The sequence below is a fragment of the Balearica regulorum genome, chromosome 1 (assembly GCF_011004875.1).
Source record: "Balearica regulorum gibbericeps isolate bBalReg1 chromosome 1, bBalReg1.pri, whole genome shotgun sequence".
NCBI classification, from domain to species: Eukaryota; Metazoa; Chordata; class Aves; order Gruiformes; family Gruidae; genus Balearica; species Balearica regulorum.
The window spans coordinates 204,478,530-204,498,862 of record NC_046184.1 but is presented as its reverse complement, the minus strand read 5'-3'; the positions used below and the strand labels follow the sequence as shown (position 1 = coordinate 204,498,862).

Genomic DNA, 20,333 nt, shown 5'->3' with positions numbered 1-20,333 from the left:
CATATAGTATAGAAATAGGTGAGAATATAAAAGGAAATAGAAATAAGCTTCTAGGAGAAAGAGGGAACCCAACTGGTTTCAAGATGAGTTAGGTCTTTTATAAAGAGGGTTTTTTTAAATGATTACCACAATGGAAGATACAGAATTGGTTCTGTTATATTCAGTATCTATCCTCTCCCTCAGGCACCTGATGAAATTATCTTCACAAAACTTGAAAGTTCTATAATTTTGATAAACAGTGTAGTGAATACTACTAAAAACTTCCAGATATGAAAAAGAGAGCCCTGAGCAGTACAAGGTAAAACCTGAAGACTCTCAGTCTTGCTGTTTAAAAGCTCCTGAGGGAACCCAAGCACACTTCTGTAATACATACAAGATGTAGTCATACTGCACAGAGCTTTTGTTCTTGCTTTGTATGGATTTGTACTAATTCACTGAGCCAACGGAGAACCAAAGCTCTCAGTTATCTGAAAGGCAAAGGGGCATATAACAGCCTTTGCAATTTTGTTCCTTCATAACTTTGAGAAGTTTTGCATCAGGACAGCTAGCAGATGATATGATATTAAACAAGACACTGCAGGGTGAAGGATTGTTCTGTCTAGGCCCATCTCCCCTCCCTTTTCACCCTGAGCCCTTATTTAAACAAGCAAATAAATTACCTTTTCCTTTTCATTTAGAGGAAAGAATATGCAATTATACATTTTTAAATACAGCCTCTATGTCTTTAATTAAAATCTTGCATTCAAGAAGTGAAGTCCTGTGATCATTTCATAGCTGAGCTCCTTGGCATTTAGGTGAACCTGAAAATTAATAAATCATCATATTAGCTGCAAACTTCAGTGGATTACTTCTTGTTTCTGCCAGCTGATCCATCTGGATTAGATCCTGTAAAAGTTCTGCTAGAGCTGCCTTCACTGGTTTTTTAAAGAATGAAATCACAATCCTGACATGTAAGAATTTATTAAGCATTCCTTTGCTTAATGCCATTAGCCCGCATGGGAAGTCAGATGTGCAATCAATATAATAGGCATATCCCCTCCTCACGTGCTGAGGATAGCTCTGTCTGCCACGTCACTTGGTGGAAATGAACCATTTGTATTCACGAAGATGGCAACGCTCCTCCTAACTTTTAATCTAACAAAGCCTGAACTTTATCGGTCAGCTTGCCCAATTTCTACTCCCGTGCGAAGATGAGCAAGCCGTGTGTAGGTAACATGTAGGTAAAGCCTTTGAGGAATAAAGCCGGTCCATATTCCCATGTGACACTCCACTGTGCAATAAATCCGACTTATTCCATGGAGAAGGATGAGCCACAGCAGGGCGTATTTCGTGAGCAAGTGTGCAGCAGAGCAGTATTACAGGAGTAGGGTTCAGAAGCAATACCTGACAAGTAAGGGTGTTTCACCACTAAATAAAAGAGGTCCAGGGCAGAGGTCAGTACTGCAGGCCTGATCACTGCTTCACTGATATCTCATTTCCTCACCTTTCTAATTTGTCTCTGTTTTAAAGTCCTCTGCAAAGACACTAGTCAGAAAGAAACTGAAAATAGTACGGACTTGAAGAATCATAGAATCCTAGAATCATAGAATGGTTTGGGTTGGAAGGGACCTTAAAGGTCATCCCCCTTGCTGCGGGCAGGGACACCCTCCACTAGACCAGGTTGCCCAAAGCCCCATCCAACCCGGTCTTCAACACTTCCAGGGATGGGGCCTCCACAGCTTCTCTGGGAAACCTGTTCTATTGTCTCATCACCCTCACAGTAGAGAATTTCTTTCTAACCTCTAATCTAAATCGACCCTCCTTCAACTTAAACCCATTACCCCTTGTCCTGTCACTACACTCCCTCATAAACAGTCCCTCACCAGCTTTCCTGTAGGCCCCTTCAGGTACTGGAAGGCTGGTATAAGGTCTCCCCGGAGCCTTCTTTTCTCCAGGCTGAACAACCCCAACTCTCTCAGCCTGTCCTCATAGGAGAGGTGCTCCAGCCCTCTGACCAGCTTCGTGGCCTCCTCTGGACTTGCTCCAGCAGCTCCATGTCTCTCCTGTACTGGGGCCCCCAGAGCTGGACGCAGTACTCCAGGTGGGGTCTCACAAGAGCCGAGTAGAGGGGCAGGATCACCTCCCTCGACCTGCTGGTCATGCCTCTTTTGATGCAGCCCCATGACTCGGTTGGCTTTCTGGGCTGCAAGTGCACACTGCCGGCTCATGCTGAGCTTTTCATCAATCAATACCTCCAAGTCCTTCTCCTTGGGGCTGCTCTCAATCCATTCTTCGCCCAGCCTATAGTCATGCTTGGGATTGCGCCAACCCTTGTGCAGGACCTTGTACTTGGCCTTGTTGAACTTCATGCGGTTTGCATGGGCCCACCTCTCTGTCAAGGTCCCTCTGGATGGCATCCCTTCCCTCCAGCGCGTCGACCACACCACACAGCTTGGTGTCATCAGCAAACTTGCTGAGGGTGCACTCGATCCCATTGTCCATGTTGCCAACAAAGATGTTAAACAGTGCCGGTCCCAGTACCGATCCCTGAGGAGCACCACTCGTCACCGTTCTCCTCTTGGAGTCTGAAGGCCTGTCCAGGAAACAATCATCTCATTTTTGGTGTTTTGGAAATCAGACATCTGTTCCCTTTCTAGTACAAGGTTCTGGAGAAAGTCTTATCCTGCAGGCAGCCATGCCACCACAGATCTGGTGGAGTTCCCAAACCAGGGATGCACATCAAACAGGCTGAGAGGTAGACCCAAGCATAATGTCCCTTGGCCTTTCTCAGGAATGGAAACAGTTTGCTAGAGGTCCCCTGATTTGGAAAATACTCCCTGTGGCTATTTCCAGCAAGAGAGCAAATGCTACAACTGTCTTTACCTACAGGTTGACACAAGAGGAAAGGCTCCTCATGATTTTCCTTCTGATAGATCTCTTTTGCTGATTTTTACACTGTATCACAGTCATGGATTCTGGCTGAAGTCCCAAAATCTCAACTTTGTGGAACTGCCTGGAGTCATAATGCAATCGTCCAGGCTGAGGTTCTTTTAGCTTCAAATGAGAGCTCAGATTTTGAACTGGGGAAATGTGTAAAAATCCTTTCTGCAGTCAAAATGAGAAGTGAATGGATAGCAAGCGATTGGATGAGGAGTCCTGACTGAGGCTCTGTTCCACAGGACACCTTAAATAACATAAATATGAACAGGTCCTTGATTTTGGTTTTTAAGTTAGACCATGTGGAAGTCTTTCAGTATTAGTATTGCAGAAAAACAGATCGCTTTACGGTTATAAATAGGGAGAACACAATGAGGGCTAGTAACTAGTGCTTCTTTCTCTTACTTGCCAGTATCAAAACTTAGGATTCCCTCTTGGAAGGTCAGGTCAATGCAGTTAGTGCAATTCCTTGTCCTGCTTTATTATAGCCATCCCAAACACCTACAGATTAAACATGTTTCCTTAAAGTGTAATTGCAGCAGATGGAAAGACAATGTTTCGTGGACATTGCATACAGCCTTTGGACAACTTCCCATGCTGCATCTTTAATTCAATCAGGGAATATTAAAGGGCCCATTAAAGATGCTGACCCTCTTTTTTTTTTTTTTTTTTCAATCAGTATGACCTCGGGCAGATACCAATAGGCTTAGCATAATGGCAAGATATTAAGAAAAGAATATGATTATGACATAAGTGACCATTATAGAAAAACCTAATGAACCTGTCAAACTTATTATTAGTTTTAGACACACAGAATAAAGCATGACATTGGAGTGAACCACAGACTGTATTATATCACCAGAAATTATATGGTCCTCATCTTATCTGAATCAATAAAAAATGCTATTTAGTCTCCATAAACTTTCAGTCATAATATACCTTATTCCTAAATATATAATTTCTGTTCTTTTGCTGAACACTTACATTCTCAGTGTCTGATATCAGTGAAAGTGCAGTGAATACTTTCTGGCTATGTAAGAAATGCATTTTCTTCACATAAAAAATTCCAAACTATTTCTACTCCATTTGTTGAAATCAGTTTTTAAAATTATCAGAAAATATTCTGTGTTTCTATTCTGAGCAATACATAAACCACCCCTAGTGAATGTTATGAAGAGGAAATGATTTCTACATGTATAGAAAGTGTAAAGGCTGCCAACCAACATTTTGTGTACATCTCAAATTATTTATCCCACTGCAATCTTTTCTGACAACAAGGTAATTGCTTCAATAATACAAAAACTAGAAAATAGCTTCTGCCACACAAATGTTAGTAGTACATAAAATAGAAAGCAGGGTGTAACTATTGAACAGAAAATCATATTATGAGGAATATATTTCTTCATAGCACAATTCTTTCAGTATTGAATTCTGAAGATCATTTGACTTATTACTGGAGAATTATTTTTTTTTCTTTGTTAACTGGAAAGTTCCATATATATTTTATACTTATTAGTAATACTTGTTGGTGAACACCATTTTGCATCACATCAGAAATGCTTCTTTTCTTAAGAAGTAAATAAAAAAGATCAAAAAGAGCTGCAAACATTAAAAATCTGACATCAAAAAGGATGAAACATTCATACAATCCATGGCAGAGAAAAAGTTTAGGGCAGCAGTGCCAGAACAATGCTTGCAATATGATCAGAGAAAGGAGGGTAGCTAATGAGTCAAGACTGATATTAGGCATCTTACTAAAGCAGTTTGATCACTGAGAAAAATACATCATTTTAACACAGGCTGTTCCATAAGGAAACTCTTTTTCTGTAACCCTGTTAAATGGGCCCAAAAAAAACATTTTTCCGAAAGCTCTTTGATGTACCTCCCTGTAACATACAAGCCAGGACCTCTGCCTGCCCTTCAAGAGCAGATCAACACATTAGAAATGTAATGAGGAACATTTGGCCAAGGAAGATATCGCAGATTCTGCGACTGCAGGGGAATGTGAATTCACCTCTTTGCTGAGCAAGTGAACTTCACCAGAATGGTGGAGAAATGCCACTGCCGTGTGCTTTGCTGTCTGTGTTCAAGGCTTGTCTCCACGGCTTGTCTTAAGCAAATTTTCAGTAATATTTAGGTAAAAAAACCCAAAAGATGTAAAACATTCCTTAACTCATGTCTCAGTTTGATAAGTGACAATTTTTGGACACTCTTCACTCCCAGTGCACTAACTGGTGATACAAACTGGTGGTATGCTCAATGGCCTGTCATGGCAAATTTCCATGTATGTTTACCCAGATTACTTTCCAATCACCAAAACAAGTTGGACCTCTGTAAAGTGTTCAATGACACAAAAGTGCAAAGTAGAACATGCCTGTGGCAACACTGTTGGGCAGGTGTGATCTGTAAAGCACCCTGCAGCCCTAAGCCTCCAGTGTGCACCCTGCCCATAGCCCAGCAGCACTGAAGGACACCTGCCCCGGTTCCTCTGGCAGGGAGAGTCCTCTGCTGCAGATAACCAGGAGGTCAGGGCTGCAGAGTGTCCTATGGATAGCATAGAGCTAGAAACACAGACATGGGACCAATGGTAACAGCACAGGTAATCAGAGGGACAAATCCGAGGTCTTAATGCCTTCTTTAGAAAACTGTGCATCCCAGGCTTAAAACAGTAAATGCTTCACAGCAGAGATGATGGCATGCCCCAAACACTGGTGCCTGTGACCTCAAGGACATAATAACATAGTCCTAAAAATTTCTTCTATGTAGCGTTTCACTACAGCTCTGGGTATCACTTCTTAGTCGATATAACCCCAGAGCAGGACTGACTGAGCACCCTAGCAAGGTATCACTCATCCGCAGCTGACAGAATGGCACTAAAAAGTCAGGAAGAGAATGAATGCTCCATTTGCTGCTGAAGTTAGGCTGATCAAGGGCTATGAAAAGGGTGTGTGGAGGGGGAGGAATTTACAAATATTAAAGGTTGGGGTTTTTTTAAAATCATAGACAAGAGAGTCTGTCACAGTTTTCTGCGCCTGTCATCAGTGATGAGATATTGATGTAGCATGACACAAATAAAGAAATACAACAATAATAATCTCTTCATCTTGTTCAGTTTTTCATGTTCCCCGTAATTGTCATACCTTCTTGTGAGTATTAAGGTAGAATAAAGGAAGTAAATGACAGTTTCAGATGGAGTGTTTTTGATAAATACAAGCTGTTACAGTGGAGGTTTATTGTTTCAATTTTTCTTAATACAGAACCCACTGCTGCTCCCATCGATGTCAAAGCTACGAGTTTGTCTGTATCAGAGATTCTTGTTGCATGGAAACATATTAAAGAAAGTCTAGGAAGACCACAGGGATTTGAGGTATGAACACGGAATATCATAATGAGAAGTCTTGTTGCTTTTGCTAGTGTTGCATTCTGTTAACATGTGCAGTAGTGAAACTTCAATAGAAATTATGCTCGCTTTAGCATACATATGCCTAGCTGTAGAACAACGGTCACAGCTGTAGCACCAGAACATCTTTTATTTATTTGTGCTTGAAAACTGTTCAACACCAGTTCTTATAACATGTCTTTGACACTTCAAAAAGAGCTGAAAGAACTGCAAGTGACCCAGCATGCCTCTTTCACAGGCTGGGGAAGATTAGGTATTGACTGTTTCCAGCTCTAAGTGACCAGTTCAAACTTGTTATTTACTGAGAGCAATCAACACAGCGAAAGGAAAGTGCCTCTGCCATCCCTGTGCTCTCATCGCACAGTGGCCGGGGGACATCTGCTGGGCAGATCATCAAAGGTCGGATGTCAGGAGGGGAAGCAGCAGCCACACCATCCACAAATACAGCTCTGTGGAGAGACAGCCCTTCCTGACTTGGGAAAGAGAACTGGCCCTGGCAATGGACCTTCTAATACTTTTGGATCCAGTTGTAACTTTGGATCCAGTTTGCAATCCAAACCTCCAGGAACAGATCAGATCTGGGACTAAACCTATCCTTTGGGGCCACCACAACCCATCCTGACCTTGTGGTTCAGGCTATCTGCTCCTCATGAAATAGCTCAACTAGACTCAATTTACTCATTTTGGAGTGCAGGTTACTTGACTGGTTTAGTCCTTTAGAGAGTGCTAACTCTTTCCTGATTTCTCCACAGTAACAATGAAAAGGGGGTAAACATGTAGATCTGAGACAGATATTAATGATATGGATGTCTAAAGACACCTTGCAACCTACTAGTAAAGAGTGTCTCCCTGGCAGCATGTCCTGACAATGGGGACTGATGACCATCACTGATGGCCTTAGGAAGGAAAGGTAGGTGCCCAGGCAGCACCAGAGCCACCACACTCTCCAGCACAGGCCCAGGCTGGATGGGATTGAGCAGGACAGCATGTTTACCCCACAGCTTAGACACACAGTTAGTTGGGGTTTTTACCTGAGTTTGCTGTAGCTTCTTGATATTTAGATACTCCCATTTTGCTCTCCAGTGCAATTCAAGCAGGCTGTGACCATGATGTGTCCCCTCAGGTCTCTCATTCGTCCATGCCTCTTTCCCATATACGTCTCCATGTTGAACTCTGCAAACTCCCTTGTATTTTATCCCCACTTCCTCCTCACTTTATACATGTTTTTACCTCTTTGCGCATGGCTTGCTTCACGCAGCGAAAGTGATACCTGACCATTTTACCTTTAGAACTCCTATATATAAAGAGAACAAAACTGTACCTGATAGAGATGATATTCACCTTGCAAATGCTATGCCTCTCCACATTGAAGTGTTCCACTTGCTACTAACCTTTGTCTTCAATTTCCAGGCCAGTCTTTTATCCTTTGAAATAACTTACTCACTGCAACCTGTCTTTTCCTCTTCAGAAAGGTGGCTGTTTTGTTACACCCTGTCAGATATCTTGACATCTTTTAAATTACACCTACTATTTTTACTCTTATCCTCATTCCATTGATCACATTGATTCTCAAAATATTCGATTAATGCTGCTTTACATATTTTTAAAATAAAAAATAGATTTTCTTTCTAAAACTGAAAATTATTTCTTTAGAAACTTATTATTTCATAACTTGAATGCATTTTACATTTACCTGCTTGTCACATAACACTTCCCTTAGCTCTGCAGATTTGTCCCAGTGATAGGTGGCTGTTATAGGTAGGACAGTGGGTTCTCTTCCTATCAGAGATGGTTTTCCCATCTTGGAAAGTGTTTAGAAACTTGGAGTTCAGCGTACTCTGACCCCAAATGTAACACTCACCTGCTCTACTTGTCTCATGGAAATCGTTATTGATACAGCAGGGGTTATTAACATTGAATCTTACTAATAATTTGGCTCCTCACTGTGCTGTAGGATTAGGAATCTAGTTTGAAGATTATAGGGTAAATATTTCAGTCCAGGGATATGCAGTTGACAGAAAAAAAAAATGAAATATAAAAATAAAAATACCTCACTCGTCCTTTCTACCTCATCCCATGGGGGAATTAGAAGAGTCTTCTGAGGTACTACTTTTGTCTGGGGAGAGGAGGGTGCTTTTTTTTCTCCCCCCCTCCCCTTTTCCCTCTTAGTTCATTTAGCCAGAATTTCTCTGTCTGCTTTCTAACAGATGAAAATTTCAGGGACTAGTTTACTCTCTTCTGTCCTCATTCCCAGGAAGAATTATGATCAGAGCAGCCCTTACTCAATAAACAGAAGAGTAAATGCTGCTCTCCCGCATGATTCAGCAGGACAAAACACAATCCGAGGACGGTATTGCTAGATCTTTTTAGTTCCATTTTTGGGAAGGATTTCATCAAAAAGGAGGTAATGACTTATACGATCAGTCCACTAAAGTATTCACTTAGGAACACTAAGTCCACACTATCAGCCAAATTTTGCTAACTTACTGACAGTTTCTCTTTAAAGCATCCCATCAGTGCAAAAAGAAAGGATTCTGTATAGCAAGACATCGGTGCTAAAATCCACACCCCCCAAAAAAAATGAAAGTATGGAGCAGCTTTATGCTTTCAATATGATTCACTTTCTTCAGCTTCTGTGAACACTATTTTAATTTAAAAACTGATTTTTAAAGTTTTATCATACATAGTATGGTGCAGAACATAGCCTGTAGTACTCCCTCAATCCACAAATAGCAGATAGATATTGTACAGAAATCCAGTAATTTTGATAAAAAGATGAATGATTTATCTTTTTTAACAGTTTTTTCCTAATGTAGAATTATTGTGGACTACAAGCAAAATGTTGTCTTCAATTCAAATTGAATGCAAAATAATCTGACTAGCCACTCTGTTTTCATGTCTCAATTTGTATTCTGCCTGTGGTGACTGCAGCAGTGACAACCACCTACATGGTCTTCACACTTCCTGGCCTTTTAGCAACAGCATGATAAAATGGGGGGGGGGGGGGCTGGCTATTTTTTCTATGTTTGGGCTCTAATCAACAAAAGTGACAGAATATTTACTACATATGGGAAGGTTGCAGTGACCCAGTGTCACTCTGGCCCTGTTTGCACTTCGTACTAAGGAGTAATGAAAGGCAAAGTAACTTGTCCAATTTCACATTGTCATCCCTGAAAGGCGGTGTTAACTGTTGTGTCACATGAGTTTTATGCAAGGTTTGCTGTACTCGTTTGCATCTTCCAAAGCACATATTATTCCTGACTTCAGTACAGATTTGTCAGCTGTCCACCCAACCTTACTAAATATATGTCAGCTACCCTCTGATAAAGTAGTAGTAGCTTGAAAACTTTGTCAGAACAGTAGAAAAATATAGTGTGTGGTACATAGTTATTGTTTAGAATACATAACCTGAAGGTTATAAAATCTATTTCAGCCCGAGGCAGTATTTTCTTGGTCACTCACTACTGGTAGGGAAGGGAAAGAAGTACTTGATGGAAGAACAAATTTTTTTTCTTTTTCTTATTTCGTTTTCAGAAAACCAAAGCTAATACTTAAGTACAGATCACAAAGCTCACGTCTTTTTTATTGGAATTCCCCCAAGGGATAGGAGCTTGACTAACCTAATCAAAAGATCAACTTACAACAAAAAAAAAAAGAAGTATAAAAAATAGAAAATCTTGAATGTCATTTTGAAGGAGGATTACTTGACATAATAACTTGTTTATGTTAAATTCTATCTTTTCAAAAAGAAATATTCAAGAGTTTTTGCTGTATCTTGGATGTATTTTATCTGTTTTTAATGTGAAAGAGAAAATTAAGTCTACAAGGTACTGGAATGTGGATTTTTAATTTAGTGAAGTATACCTTGAAGTAATTTAAAAGAATATATGGATGTTTATACCAGAGGATGGTAAACCAAGACAGAAGAAAGAGGAATTGGTGTTTCACCAGCCTGAATACCAATTTTAGCAGACTTCACTTTTGGAATGAATGAATTTTTCCAAACACAAAATTAGCAATTGGATAGTTTTTGTATATGAGTCAATTTTGCCTATGTAGTGGTTTAACCCCAGCCGGCAGCTCAGCCCCACACAGCCACTCACTCCCTGCCCCCCTGCAGGATAGGGAAGCGAATCAGAAAAGTAAAAAGTTAGAAAACTCGTGGGTTGAGATAAAGACAGTTTAATAAGTAAAAAAAAAAAAAAAAGCACACACACAAGCAAAGCAAACCAAGGAATTCATTCCCCACTTCCCATGGGCAGGCAGGTGTTCAGCCATCTCCAGGAAGGCAGGGCTCCATCACATGTAACAGTGACTTGGGAAGACAAACACCATCACTCCAAATGTCGTCCCCCTTCCTTCTTGCCCCAGCTTTATGTGCTGCACATGATGTCATATGGTATGGAATAGCCCTTTGGCCAGTTGGGGTCAGCTGTCCCGGCTGTGTCCCCTCCCAACTCCTTGTGCACCCCAAGCCATCCCGCTGGTGGGGTGGGGTGAGAAGCAGAAAAGCCCTTGGCTCTGTGTAAGCACTGCTCAGCAATAAGTAAAAGCTCTCTGTGTCTTCAACACTGTCCTCAGCACAAATCCAAAACACAGCCCCATACTAGCTACTATGAAGAAAATTAACTCTATCCCAGCCAAAAGCACTGTCTACAAAGTTCATCATATGCAAATTCAAACCCCTCTAAAATCCTGAAGACTATAAGCAGGATTTTACAGCACAGCAGTACTACTGCTTTTCAAGTCCTTAAGGTATGGATCACACTCTAGATCTCTCATGAGGGCCTCAGGAGAACCATACCCTTTTCAATGTCTACATCATTAATAGTTTGTTACAAGACTACTAGCTTTCTATTACTTAAAATCAGAAACCTAGATAATTATCGATTTTTCATAAGAAATTATGACCTCAAGGTTGAGGTACAATACCAGTCTTCAGCCCATGTGCATGCAGTACTATGTGGGAGAAGAGAGTACCTGAGAAAAGAGCAGGAGGATGTAAGCTACTCCAGAGAACACCCCAGAACCTAGGAGTCCTGAACAGTGTTTTCTTTCTTCTTTTCAGTCAGCAGTTGTTTTGGTGGGAGGGAAGGAATTGACGTGGATTGAGCTTTTTGCAGAAACCTCTCTTCTTGTTCCAAAGGACACTCACACCAACATCATGAGATGATACAGAAAGTACCTTTTCTCCTAAGTGCTTGGTCCTACTGTTGCAGTTGTGCCAGCACTAACATTTGCATGGCTGCAGTGTGTTCAAGGAGCTGATAGGTTTTCTGATAATGATAATTAAAATAGTTTTTTATGAAATCTGAATTATTTTTTTTTAGGGCTAACAGCAGTTCTTTCAGCTCCCAGCTCTTTCTCCCCTAGCACTTTCTGTACTCAGATATCTCTTCAAGTTCATGTTCAGTTATGTAAGTACTGTTGATGTTGGTAAAGCCTCAATTAGAGAGTGCAGGAAAGTGTATGTTTGTCCACTTTGATTCATCCTACCTAAATTAGGCTTTTACTTGAAATGCCTAATTTGTAGCTTTAATCCTCTATGGTCAACAGAAAGAGTATCCAGACAATAACTCTGACTCTACTGAATTTAGAGAAGAGGTTCTACAACTAGATCACATGAATTTATACCAAAGTGCTATTATGCATACACTAGAAACCAATTTGGGAAAAAGTGTAATATTATTCAAGATACCTTTTAACATGAAACTTCAAGGAACTAGTCTGTAAGTATTAGAGATAGAAAAATTTTAGATGGAAATATGTTTTCAATGTGATGGTTTACTTTTAACAATTGCTTAACTTACTGTTAGGACAAAGCAGCTTGTATGTTCCTGCATCTCCTCTATTCAGTTGTTTAAATATTGCTATTGTTTTCTCTCCAGCTCAGAGATGGGTTTCTGGGAATCAGAAAAAAAACAACGAGAAAGCCCAGCAAAAATCTAAAATATCACAGACAATAATACATTAAACAGACCAAATGCTTCCCCCTTCCTCCTTTTTCATTCATTTTTAAAATATAGGCTACTCTTTTGTGATTTATGCTTCATCCTATATCATTATTCAAAGTTATCATTAATGAAAACCTACTCTAAGTGTGGTAAATCCCTTCTTAGCAGTATAAATTAAGGTTACAGAAAATAGCAAGATTAAGAAAAAACAAACGAACCACATAGAGGTGTAAATAAACACAGCCTCTGTTTTAAGAAATATGTCCAGCACTTTTAAACATCAGCAGCATCTTCATTTCGGTTCAAATTGACCTCAGTCAACAATCATTGGAGGGTGGGTTTTTTTATAACCACTTTCTCCTTTAGTTCATTTGGCCATCAACAAATGGATGCCTGCATTAAGAAAGAAAGAGCAAAGCAGATTTTGAGATCAAAGTCCAAACTCACCTGGCAAAACTTTAAGGGGAATTTTAAAAGCACAGACCAAACACTTAAGGGCTTTGAAGTACAGGAGAAATTGAAATAGAAGCACTGCCAAATTGCATTTCATGCTTTTGCTGCTTAATACAGTATATGAATTCCCTCATGAATACCACTTTGCCAAGGGAGAACTCCTTTGTCATGTGCTGCGGCAGAACCGGTAGGGAACATGCCATAGTTATTTTTGTAGACTTAACATGGGCAACTTATAATTAGTATCCAAACTGATAATGCCAGTGGTGGAGAGCATTTCCAAACACATGAAAAATATCAAAAGGGATGAGATATGCTCTTAGCTTTCCTCCACATTCATCAGGTTTTTATATCTATGTAGTCCTAACATGAATATTTGGGAAATCAGGTTTTCATAAGTTCTTTATAATAAAAAAAAAGCTTCGGTGCAAAAGCTGGGGGCTATCTACTCTACGCTGCATTCACATGAGATGTGGTGTTCCCTGTGAGTACACTACCACAATGAGACCCATTGAGCTACTTATAATTTTGGTCCTGATTTTCTAGAACTGGGATTTCACTAATTGAGTTGCATTTCCACCCTGGCTACTATCCACCTGTGTAACCTTGGGCAAGTTACTTTTCCTTTCTGACCATTTCCTGGCTGGATCCTCAGCAGAGTTCACTAACTGGGTGATGGGGTCTCCAGGACATGTGCTGCCTCTCACTACCTGTTCGTACAATGCTTAATGCTTTGTGGCTCCCATCACTGTAGTGTCAAGTTTGTAAAGAGGCATTGCAAGTAAAAGGAATGAGACTGCCCAATAGATAATAAGCACTGGAGGTTCAATCTTAATGTGTGAATAAATGGTTGTTGATTCTTTTTGCTTTCCAAGAAAAATGTGACTAGGTACTTCAGATAGCAACAGGGTTGGTCAAGCATTCAGCTAGCAAAACACCTCAGTGATTCACACTTACTTCAACAATAAGTGGTGACTACAGCTAGATTTGCTTTCTGAGCTGTAATTAACCTAAGAATTAAAACAACAGCATTTTAACATGACATAATGCAGGGACACAAAAAAGATATTTACATGAATTCTACAATTGAAAGAGTAGACTTTGAGTTGGCACAAACTGATATACTCTTGATCAAAGTTAACACAGCCACTTTACTCAAGTGAAGATATGACCTCAAATGTACATTTTTGCAGCCAGGTCTTTCTAGATTTTTTTTTTTTTTAAATGGCAGTCTTAGCGCAATTATAAAAGGTCAGCATTGTACTCATTGGTCTTATTTTCCTATGAGTTTCTTGAGTTTTTTGGTCCGCCATTTTCTGGGGCATCTGCACAAGAGTATTGTATTGTCTGTGACCTTTTTCTCAGAGGAAAAGTTATCCAGATATAATGTGAATAACTTATTATGAAGTAACCAACTTCACTGAAAAGGTCAAAATGTGGAATAAATGCAAGTAGATCTCAACATGAATAATGGCAAGCTGAATATAAGTTTTTGAATGGCACATTAGTGACATCTCCTGTTAGGGAAAATAGGGCGCCATTAGAATTACCTTACTTGTGTATGTCACCTAGATACAGTAAAAAGGGATAGTACTGCTTTTTTTTCTAGTTATGCCCTGCAAATATTTGGTCCTAGCTTAGCTCTATAACCTCTTTGAGATTATGATAAACTCAGTGCAAATACCAGAAATATGGATTAAGAACCACCAAAGATCATTTAGGGGGTTTATGTCTGACAAGGAAGGGCATAAACATACTATCAAAATTGCATTTACTAGAAACATGTTTATATCCAAGAACTAAAACTGAATCCACTTCCTTCTTTTTCTTCAGATAAGATTTTTCAGATGAATGAAATACTTCCTTTGGTGTTCTGTCATTTCCTATTCATTACACTGATAAGAAATCTCATGGCTCGGAGTTGCATAGGGCCAGAAGGGGAATATTTATTGCTCACAACATGCAGTCAGAGCTTTCCTGGGTGAAAGTAGATATTCTGGTGACCTACCAGAGGATGAGCTCTCCTTGAATTCTCTGAAATACTTTTGACTTCCTGCCAATGCTCATCCTCTGTTCTTCGGTCTTGTAGGTACATCTTCTCATGCCAGTACACAGCAATTCACCATGCTTCAGGTATTACCGTGATATTCTGAGTCTCGCCATTTTGGACAAGGGAGCATTGCTTGGCTCCGAGGTTAGGCCGCTAATCCCACGTGTTTAAAAGGGCTTGATGATCAGACAAAAGGCAGAAAGGGCAAAAAGGCCCTCCACAGGATAACAGGTGTGAACATCTGGAAGCATGATCTTCCCAGATGCCTATATTAATCCTTCATTTGGTCGTTTGTTGGCAGGTTGGTTATTGGAAGGACATGGAGCAGGAAGAAGCAGCAGAAAAGGTCAAAACTGAGGGAAATGAATCATCCATCCTCCTGACAGGATTAGAAGGAAATACATTATATCACCTAACAGTGAGGGCGTACAACGCTGCAGGGTATGGACCACCTAGCACTGCTGTGCGTGCAGTAACCAAGAAATCACGTAAGTGATCTCAGTACCATGCAGTAAGTCTCAAAGGGAGAAGTCAGGGAGCAACCTCTGCCATCTTGGGTTTTCCTTTAATAAGAGTGTATAATAATCAGGAATCATGTATAGTTTTGATTCATGGCTTTGCTTTGATATTGACACACGAATTCATATGACTTTGCATTCATAACAAAGGTTATCTTCCTAGAAAACAAGGTATTTTGGACAAAGAAGGTACAGAAAAGAATTTAAGTTCATAATCTCTGTGGACTTTATGGTGTGGGCTGAGTAAATACACCACAGTCTATTAAATGACAACCATAGTGAAAAAAAAAAAAAAAAAATCTTTTAGAATTCCAGCTAGAGTTGGGAGCCTGCTAACACAACTATTTGTAAAGATAATAAAAGATTGAAAAAGTTTTCTTTTGACTTTAAGTAAACTTCCTATAAACTATATTTACGTACATGTTGGTTTTTTTTCTCCTCAGCTCCCAGCCAAGCACCAAGCAATATTATGTGGATACAGGACGGTTCTCATGTGTCTCTTGGGTGGGAGCCAGTCAGACCTCTAGCTAATGAATCTGATGTAATGGGATACAAGGTCAGTGCTTACCCTTCCTTGTTCACCTTTCACTTCCAAATGACTACTCCTCTTTCCTGTTGGCTTTTCCCCTTTCTTGTTTTCCTGTGTAAGTGAAGTATGCTATACAGACTGACTGCAATTAGTTTTCACCATGAAAAGCAATAAATAAAATTGAAAAGACCAAAATGTCCTAACATTTTCATAGAATCATAGAATGCTTTGGGCTGGAAGGGACCTCAAAGATCATCTAGTTCCAACCCCCCTGCCATGGGCAGGGACACCCTCCACTAGACCACATTGCCCAAAGCCCCATCCAACCTGGCCTTAAACCCTTCCAGGGAGGGGGCATCCACAGCTTCTCTGGGCCACCTGTGCCAGTGCCTCACCACCCTCACAGGGAAGAATTTCTTGCTAATATCTAACCTAAATCTACCCTCTTTCAGCTTAAACCCATTACCCCTTGTCATATCACTACATGCCCTCGTAAAAAGTCCCTCTCCAACTTTTCTGTGTTGAACTACTGATAATAAACTGAGTAAGCTCTATCTGAGGGGATCAGTTCATCATATGTGACTCAGAAGTGGCTATTATTAAGACCATCCTGCAATGAAATTCCTACTAACACTTCAATTTAACTGTGTTTGCATTAGGATTTAGAGAAATGCAGAAGAATGAGGCAACTTAAAATGACATTAAAATTAATATTTTTATGGAGCAGAAATACAAACACTTTGGTTTGTTTTGTGATCATGTTGGTGATGTTCAACAATCAGTGACGGCAACATCTGGCATTTAAAGCTCTGAAGTTTTAAAGAGTAAAATCCAGATTAACTCTTATATAACAAGTCGTAAAAAACAATCTTTTAAATCAAAACAGAATTATTTCAATGTTTTTACAGAGGTGTGGTTGTTGGGTTTTTTGAGGTGTATATACGATCATTTCTATAGACTACAGTCTGATATTCCCTCTGATATACCAGGAAATATCACCAAGAAAGTGTAAAATGTTTCAAATAAACCAGAAACTTCTCTAACCTTTATCAGAATAGCTGAGATTATGAAAAAGTTCAGCTGACTGCTTTGCTTTTTTACACCTCTCTGACCTTTTCAATTTTGTCTGGGAAGAGAAACTTACGCAGAAGTACCAAAAAGACAGCTATGTACTCACTTGCTTTCCTCCCACGTGCCATAAGCTTGTACTGAGTTTCATGGGAGATGCAGGGACAGATCTGAACTATTCTCAGTTGATTTAGCCAACTAAGGTTAACACACTAAGGACATTATTTAGGGCATTTTCTTTACATTTGAAGTTGAGTTCTTGAGCCAAAAATGTGAATATCTACATTAATTTGGGGATAAGAATTTGAATCAAGTGGAACCCCAAATTAATTTAGACGAAAGTTTGGAGAAAAAAATTGTGTAAGACCTAATACTGGAGCAGGCAAATGCTGTATTTTTCTCTCTGGATCATAATCAATGTCCTTTCACATTCATTAATTGCTAATATACTTTGCTATTAATGTTTTGAAGCCATTGGGGAGAGGGGAAAGTAAAAGCAGATGACTGTAAATGTAACATCAAGAAATACTTAATGAAAGCATGAATCAGTTAACATTTCAGTGACTGCGTTATCTACACAAAATAACTTGCATGACCACTATGACCACTATCTACTTTCTTGACCATAGGTATTATTTAGGCAAGAAGGCCAGAGCAACAGTCAAGTTATAGAAACACAGAAAACGTCTGCAGTGGTACTTCTTCCTGATGTTGGTGTCTACATCATTGAGGTCTGTGCCGTCAGTGAAGGAGGGGATGGGACTGCAAGTCCCCAGATCAGAGTTCCATCTTTTTCAGGTAAGGTTACACTTATGTTTGGAAGAGTGTTAATTATAGCAGTCCTCATTAACTCTGTTATTCTCTACTTAAAAAAAAAAAAAAAAAAATAGTTCTCACAATTCTCTAGATATTAGATAAAATCATTAATCAGAGTCTTCAGTTCTATGCTGAAACAAAGGTTTCTAGTGCCATTTGAGATGCTCAAGAGTATCTGAGTCATCCATGTGGGGCTGGTGAACAAAACAGAGGATTTACAGGAAACCTTTCCCTTTCTAGGATAACATCTGGAAACCTAACTGAGCTGTAGATGTCTACATCTACACATGCACTACATGTCTCAAATAACATTATAGTCAGCTGAGATGTAATCCATACAGACCAACAGTGGAGCCTAGACAGCAATTCAGCTGATCTGAATTTAAATCTTCAGACACAGGCACATAAGGACATCTGAGATGTCCTAAGGTATCCTAAACATTGGCACAGAACCGGCAGATATGACACGGGACTTAAAGGATACGATCACCATTATGGACCACCAGACAGAGGTGTTCTATCTAACCAGCTAAAATGGCATGTATTTAGGTAGCTGAATCCTCTGTATGTGCGTACTTTAGAATAAGCTGAATTTCTCTTTGGGTTCCATTGACTCCCTTGAGTAGATATTACTTTATTAAATTATTAACGTATTACACTATTAATGTTTTATCATGAAGTAAGTTATGATATCTAGCATCTTTCTCCTCAGTTATTGCAATAAGTTGAAAGAATTTAAGGTATCAATATTACACAGGTGAGAAAGGGATAGAAGGATTAGTGGCAGAAAAATAACATTGTCTTTTGTCTAAACACAATGAGGCATGTTAATTCTAACTTTCTGCTAACACTTTAAAATTCTACTAAACATTGCTTTTTAGTCCTTAAAGAGTACTATCCAAAATGTGTGAGCCTGAAACTTCAATCCAGACCTAAAATTTCAGCCCTAATCTAGTTACAAACTACAGTGCTATCATCAGAATGCAGAAGACACCAACCCCTACTCCATGGAATATTTGTTTCATGTACCTTTTGAGCAATAACTCTAGGCCACAAAATCTTTTATTCCCTCTAATCTGGCATTTTTGGTTAGACTATACACAACAGATCAGTTCCACATAGGACAACTGTGGTCCAAAGAAACTCAGTCTGGTCCAAAGAAACCCTTCCTGTCCTGTCATCTGTTGCTGCTGCCAGCCCATAGCTTATTTCCCCCTAGCACAGCCTTTTAAGGGACTGCTGGGATCTAAAAACATCTCTGGGCTACTGGGCAAAAGACCACTTTTTTCTTCTGGACAAACATCAAGATCAAGGGCTAGCTTTCATTCCTTGTTTCAGGAGCAACATTTGTGATTGTGACTCAGGGCATCTTCTGCAGCCTAATTCTTTCTGAGGATTAAGGCACAAAACCACATACCCTTTTGGAATTTCCTGTTCATTTGCAGACTGAATGTGAGGATTCAGCGTGTGAGTTTCTGTAGATATCATTATAAAATCCCCAATTTCTTCATGCCTGCATAGGAAGCATATTTTGTAATTGCAGTTCTAACAAGGTAATCCATAGTCTAAAAGTTAGGCTTTTGCTGAGCATAATAGAATGCAGGTTTTGGCCAAAATCTAGTACCTAAATGTGCTGAGAACTGTCTGCATCATTTGTTCCTTGATTACTTTGCTTTTCATTTCAGGAGGGAAAGTAACAAGTGCTCAATCCACCTTACATGTGTTGTCCACTTCCTCGTCCTCTGTAACATTGCTTTTGGCACTGATGGTTCCTTCAACCTCATGGTGAAGACTGCAGACTTCGTTGTTGTTGTTATTTGTTTGCTTTAGCTTGATGACACCCAGGGATGGAGTTTTATGTCCATGGAGAAACTGGAAACCCAAGCTAATGCTTAAAGACCCATAGAAATGCCTGTGGTGCGCTTAGAGGAGTGCTGGAGACACGGTCAATAATTCATCAGGTTTTTTTCTCTTCATTTTTTGTAAAAGTCCTCTGGGGAGAGGACACTTCTTGGCCCAAAAATATGCAGATTGTATGTAATAAACTTTTGTAAGGAAATATAATTTCTGTCAAATGTACCTTACTTTTTTAATATGTTCTGTTTTGGTGACCCCAGTTATGTATCATTAGGTGTTTAAATAGTGGTGTCTAGTACAGTACATCTGTTTGGTTGGGAAAAAAAATTCTTTTTTTAAATATAAAACAAAGTTTGATACCGCTTTGTTGAATACTTTTCTTGCATCCACTATGGCTGGCAGTTTTAACTGATATGAGAGAAAACTATAGTTTAGTACACAGCCCACTGCAAAAGTATAGAGAATTTGTTCTGAAAATGTATGAATATGTATTTGATTAATAAAAAGTATTGTCAACACAATACTAAACAGCACACTAAAAAGTGGCAAAATGGAGCAGAAAAGAAGCCATTTATTTTATTGCAAGGTAAATGGAAATGATTAAACACAAACTTAAAAGGAAACAAATTTGGTTTTCCTTAAATATTACATGATTTAATGTCAAATGAATTAATATTTATTTTCAATAGCAAATAAAAAATCAATTCATAATGCATATGACAATGAAAACTCCAGTGGGCACTTAAACATGATATATATTAGGCTGCTAAGT

General features: G+C 39.4%; 1 protein-coding gene across 2 annotated transcripts in view; it reads left to right on the top strand.

Annotated features, from left to right (window-relative positions):
• Positions 1-20,103, top strand: part of CNTN5 (contactin 5) — a 678,480-nt gene extending 658,377 nt beyond the window's left edge. For both annotated transcript variants that reach the window (XM_075742340.1, XM_075742341.1), the window contains 5 exons: positions 6,174-6,283; positions 15,075-15,261; positions 15,735-15,847; positions 17,518-17,686; positions 19,390-20,103. In XM_075742340.1, the coding sequence (XP_075598455.1) occupies positions 6,174-6,283; positions 15,075-15,261; positions 15,735-15,847; positions 17,518-17,686; positions 19,390-19,493 (683 nt within the window). In that variant the 3' untranslated portion in view covers positions 19,494-20,103. The remainder of the gene's footprint in view (positions 1-6,173; positions 6,284-15,074; positions 15,262-15,734; positions 15,848-17,517; positions 17,687-19,389) is intronic.
• The last annotated feature ends 230 nt before the right edge of the window (positions 20,104-20,333 follow it).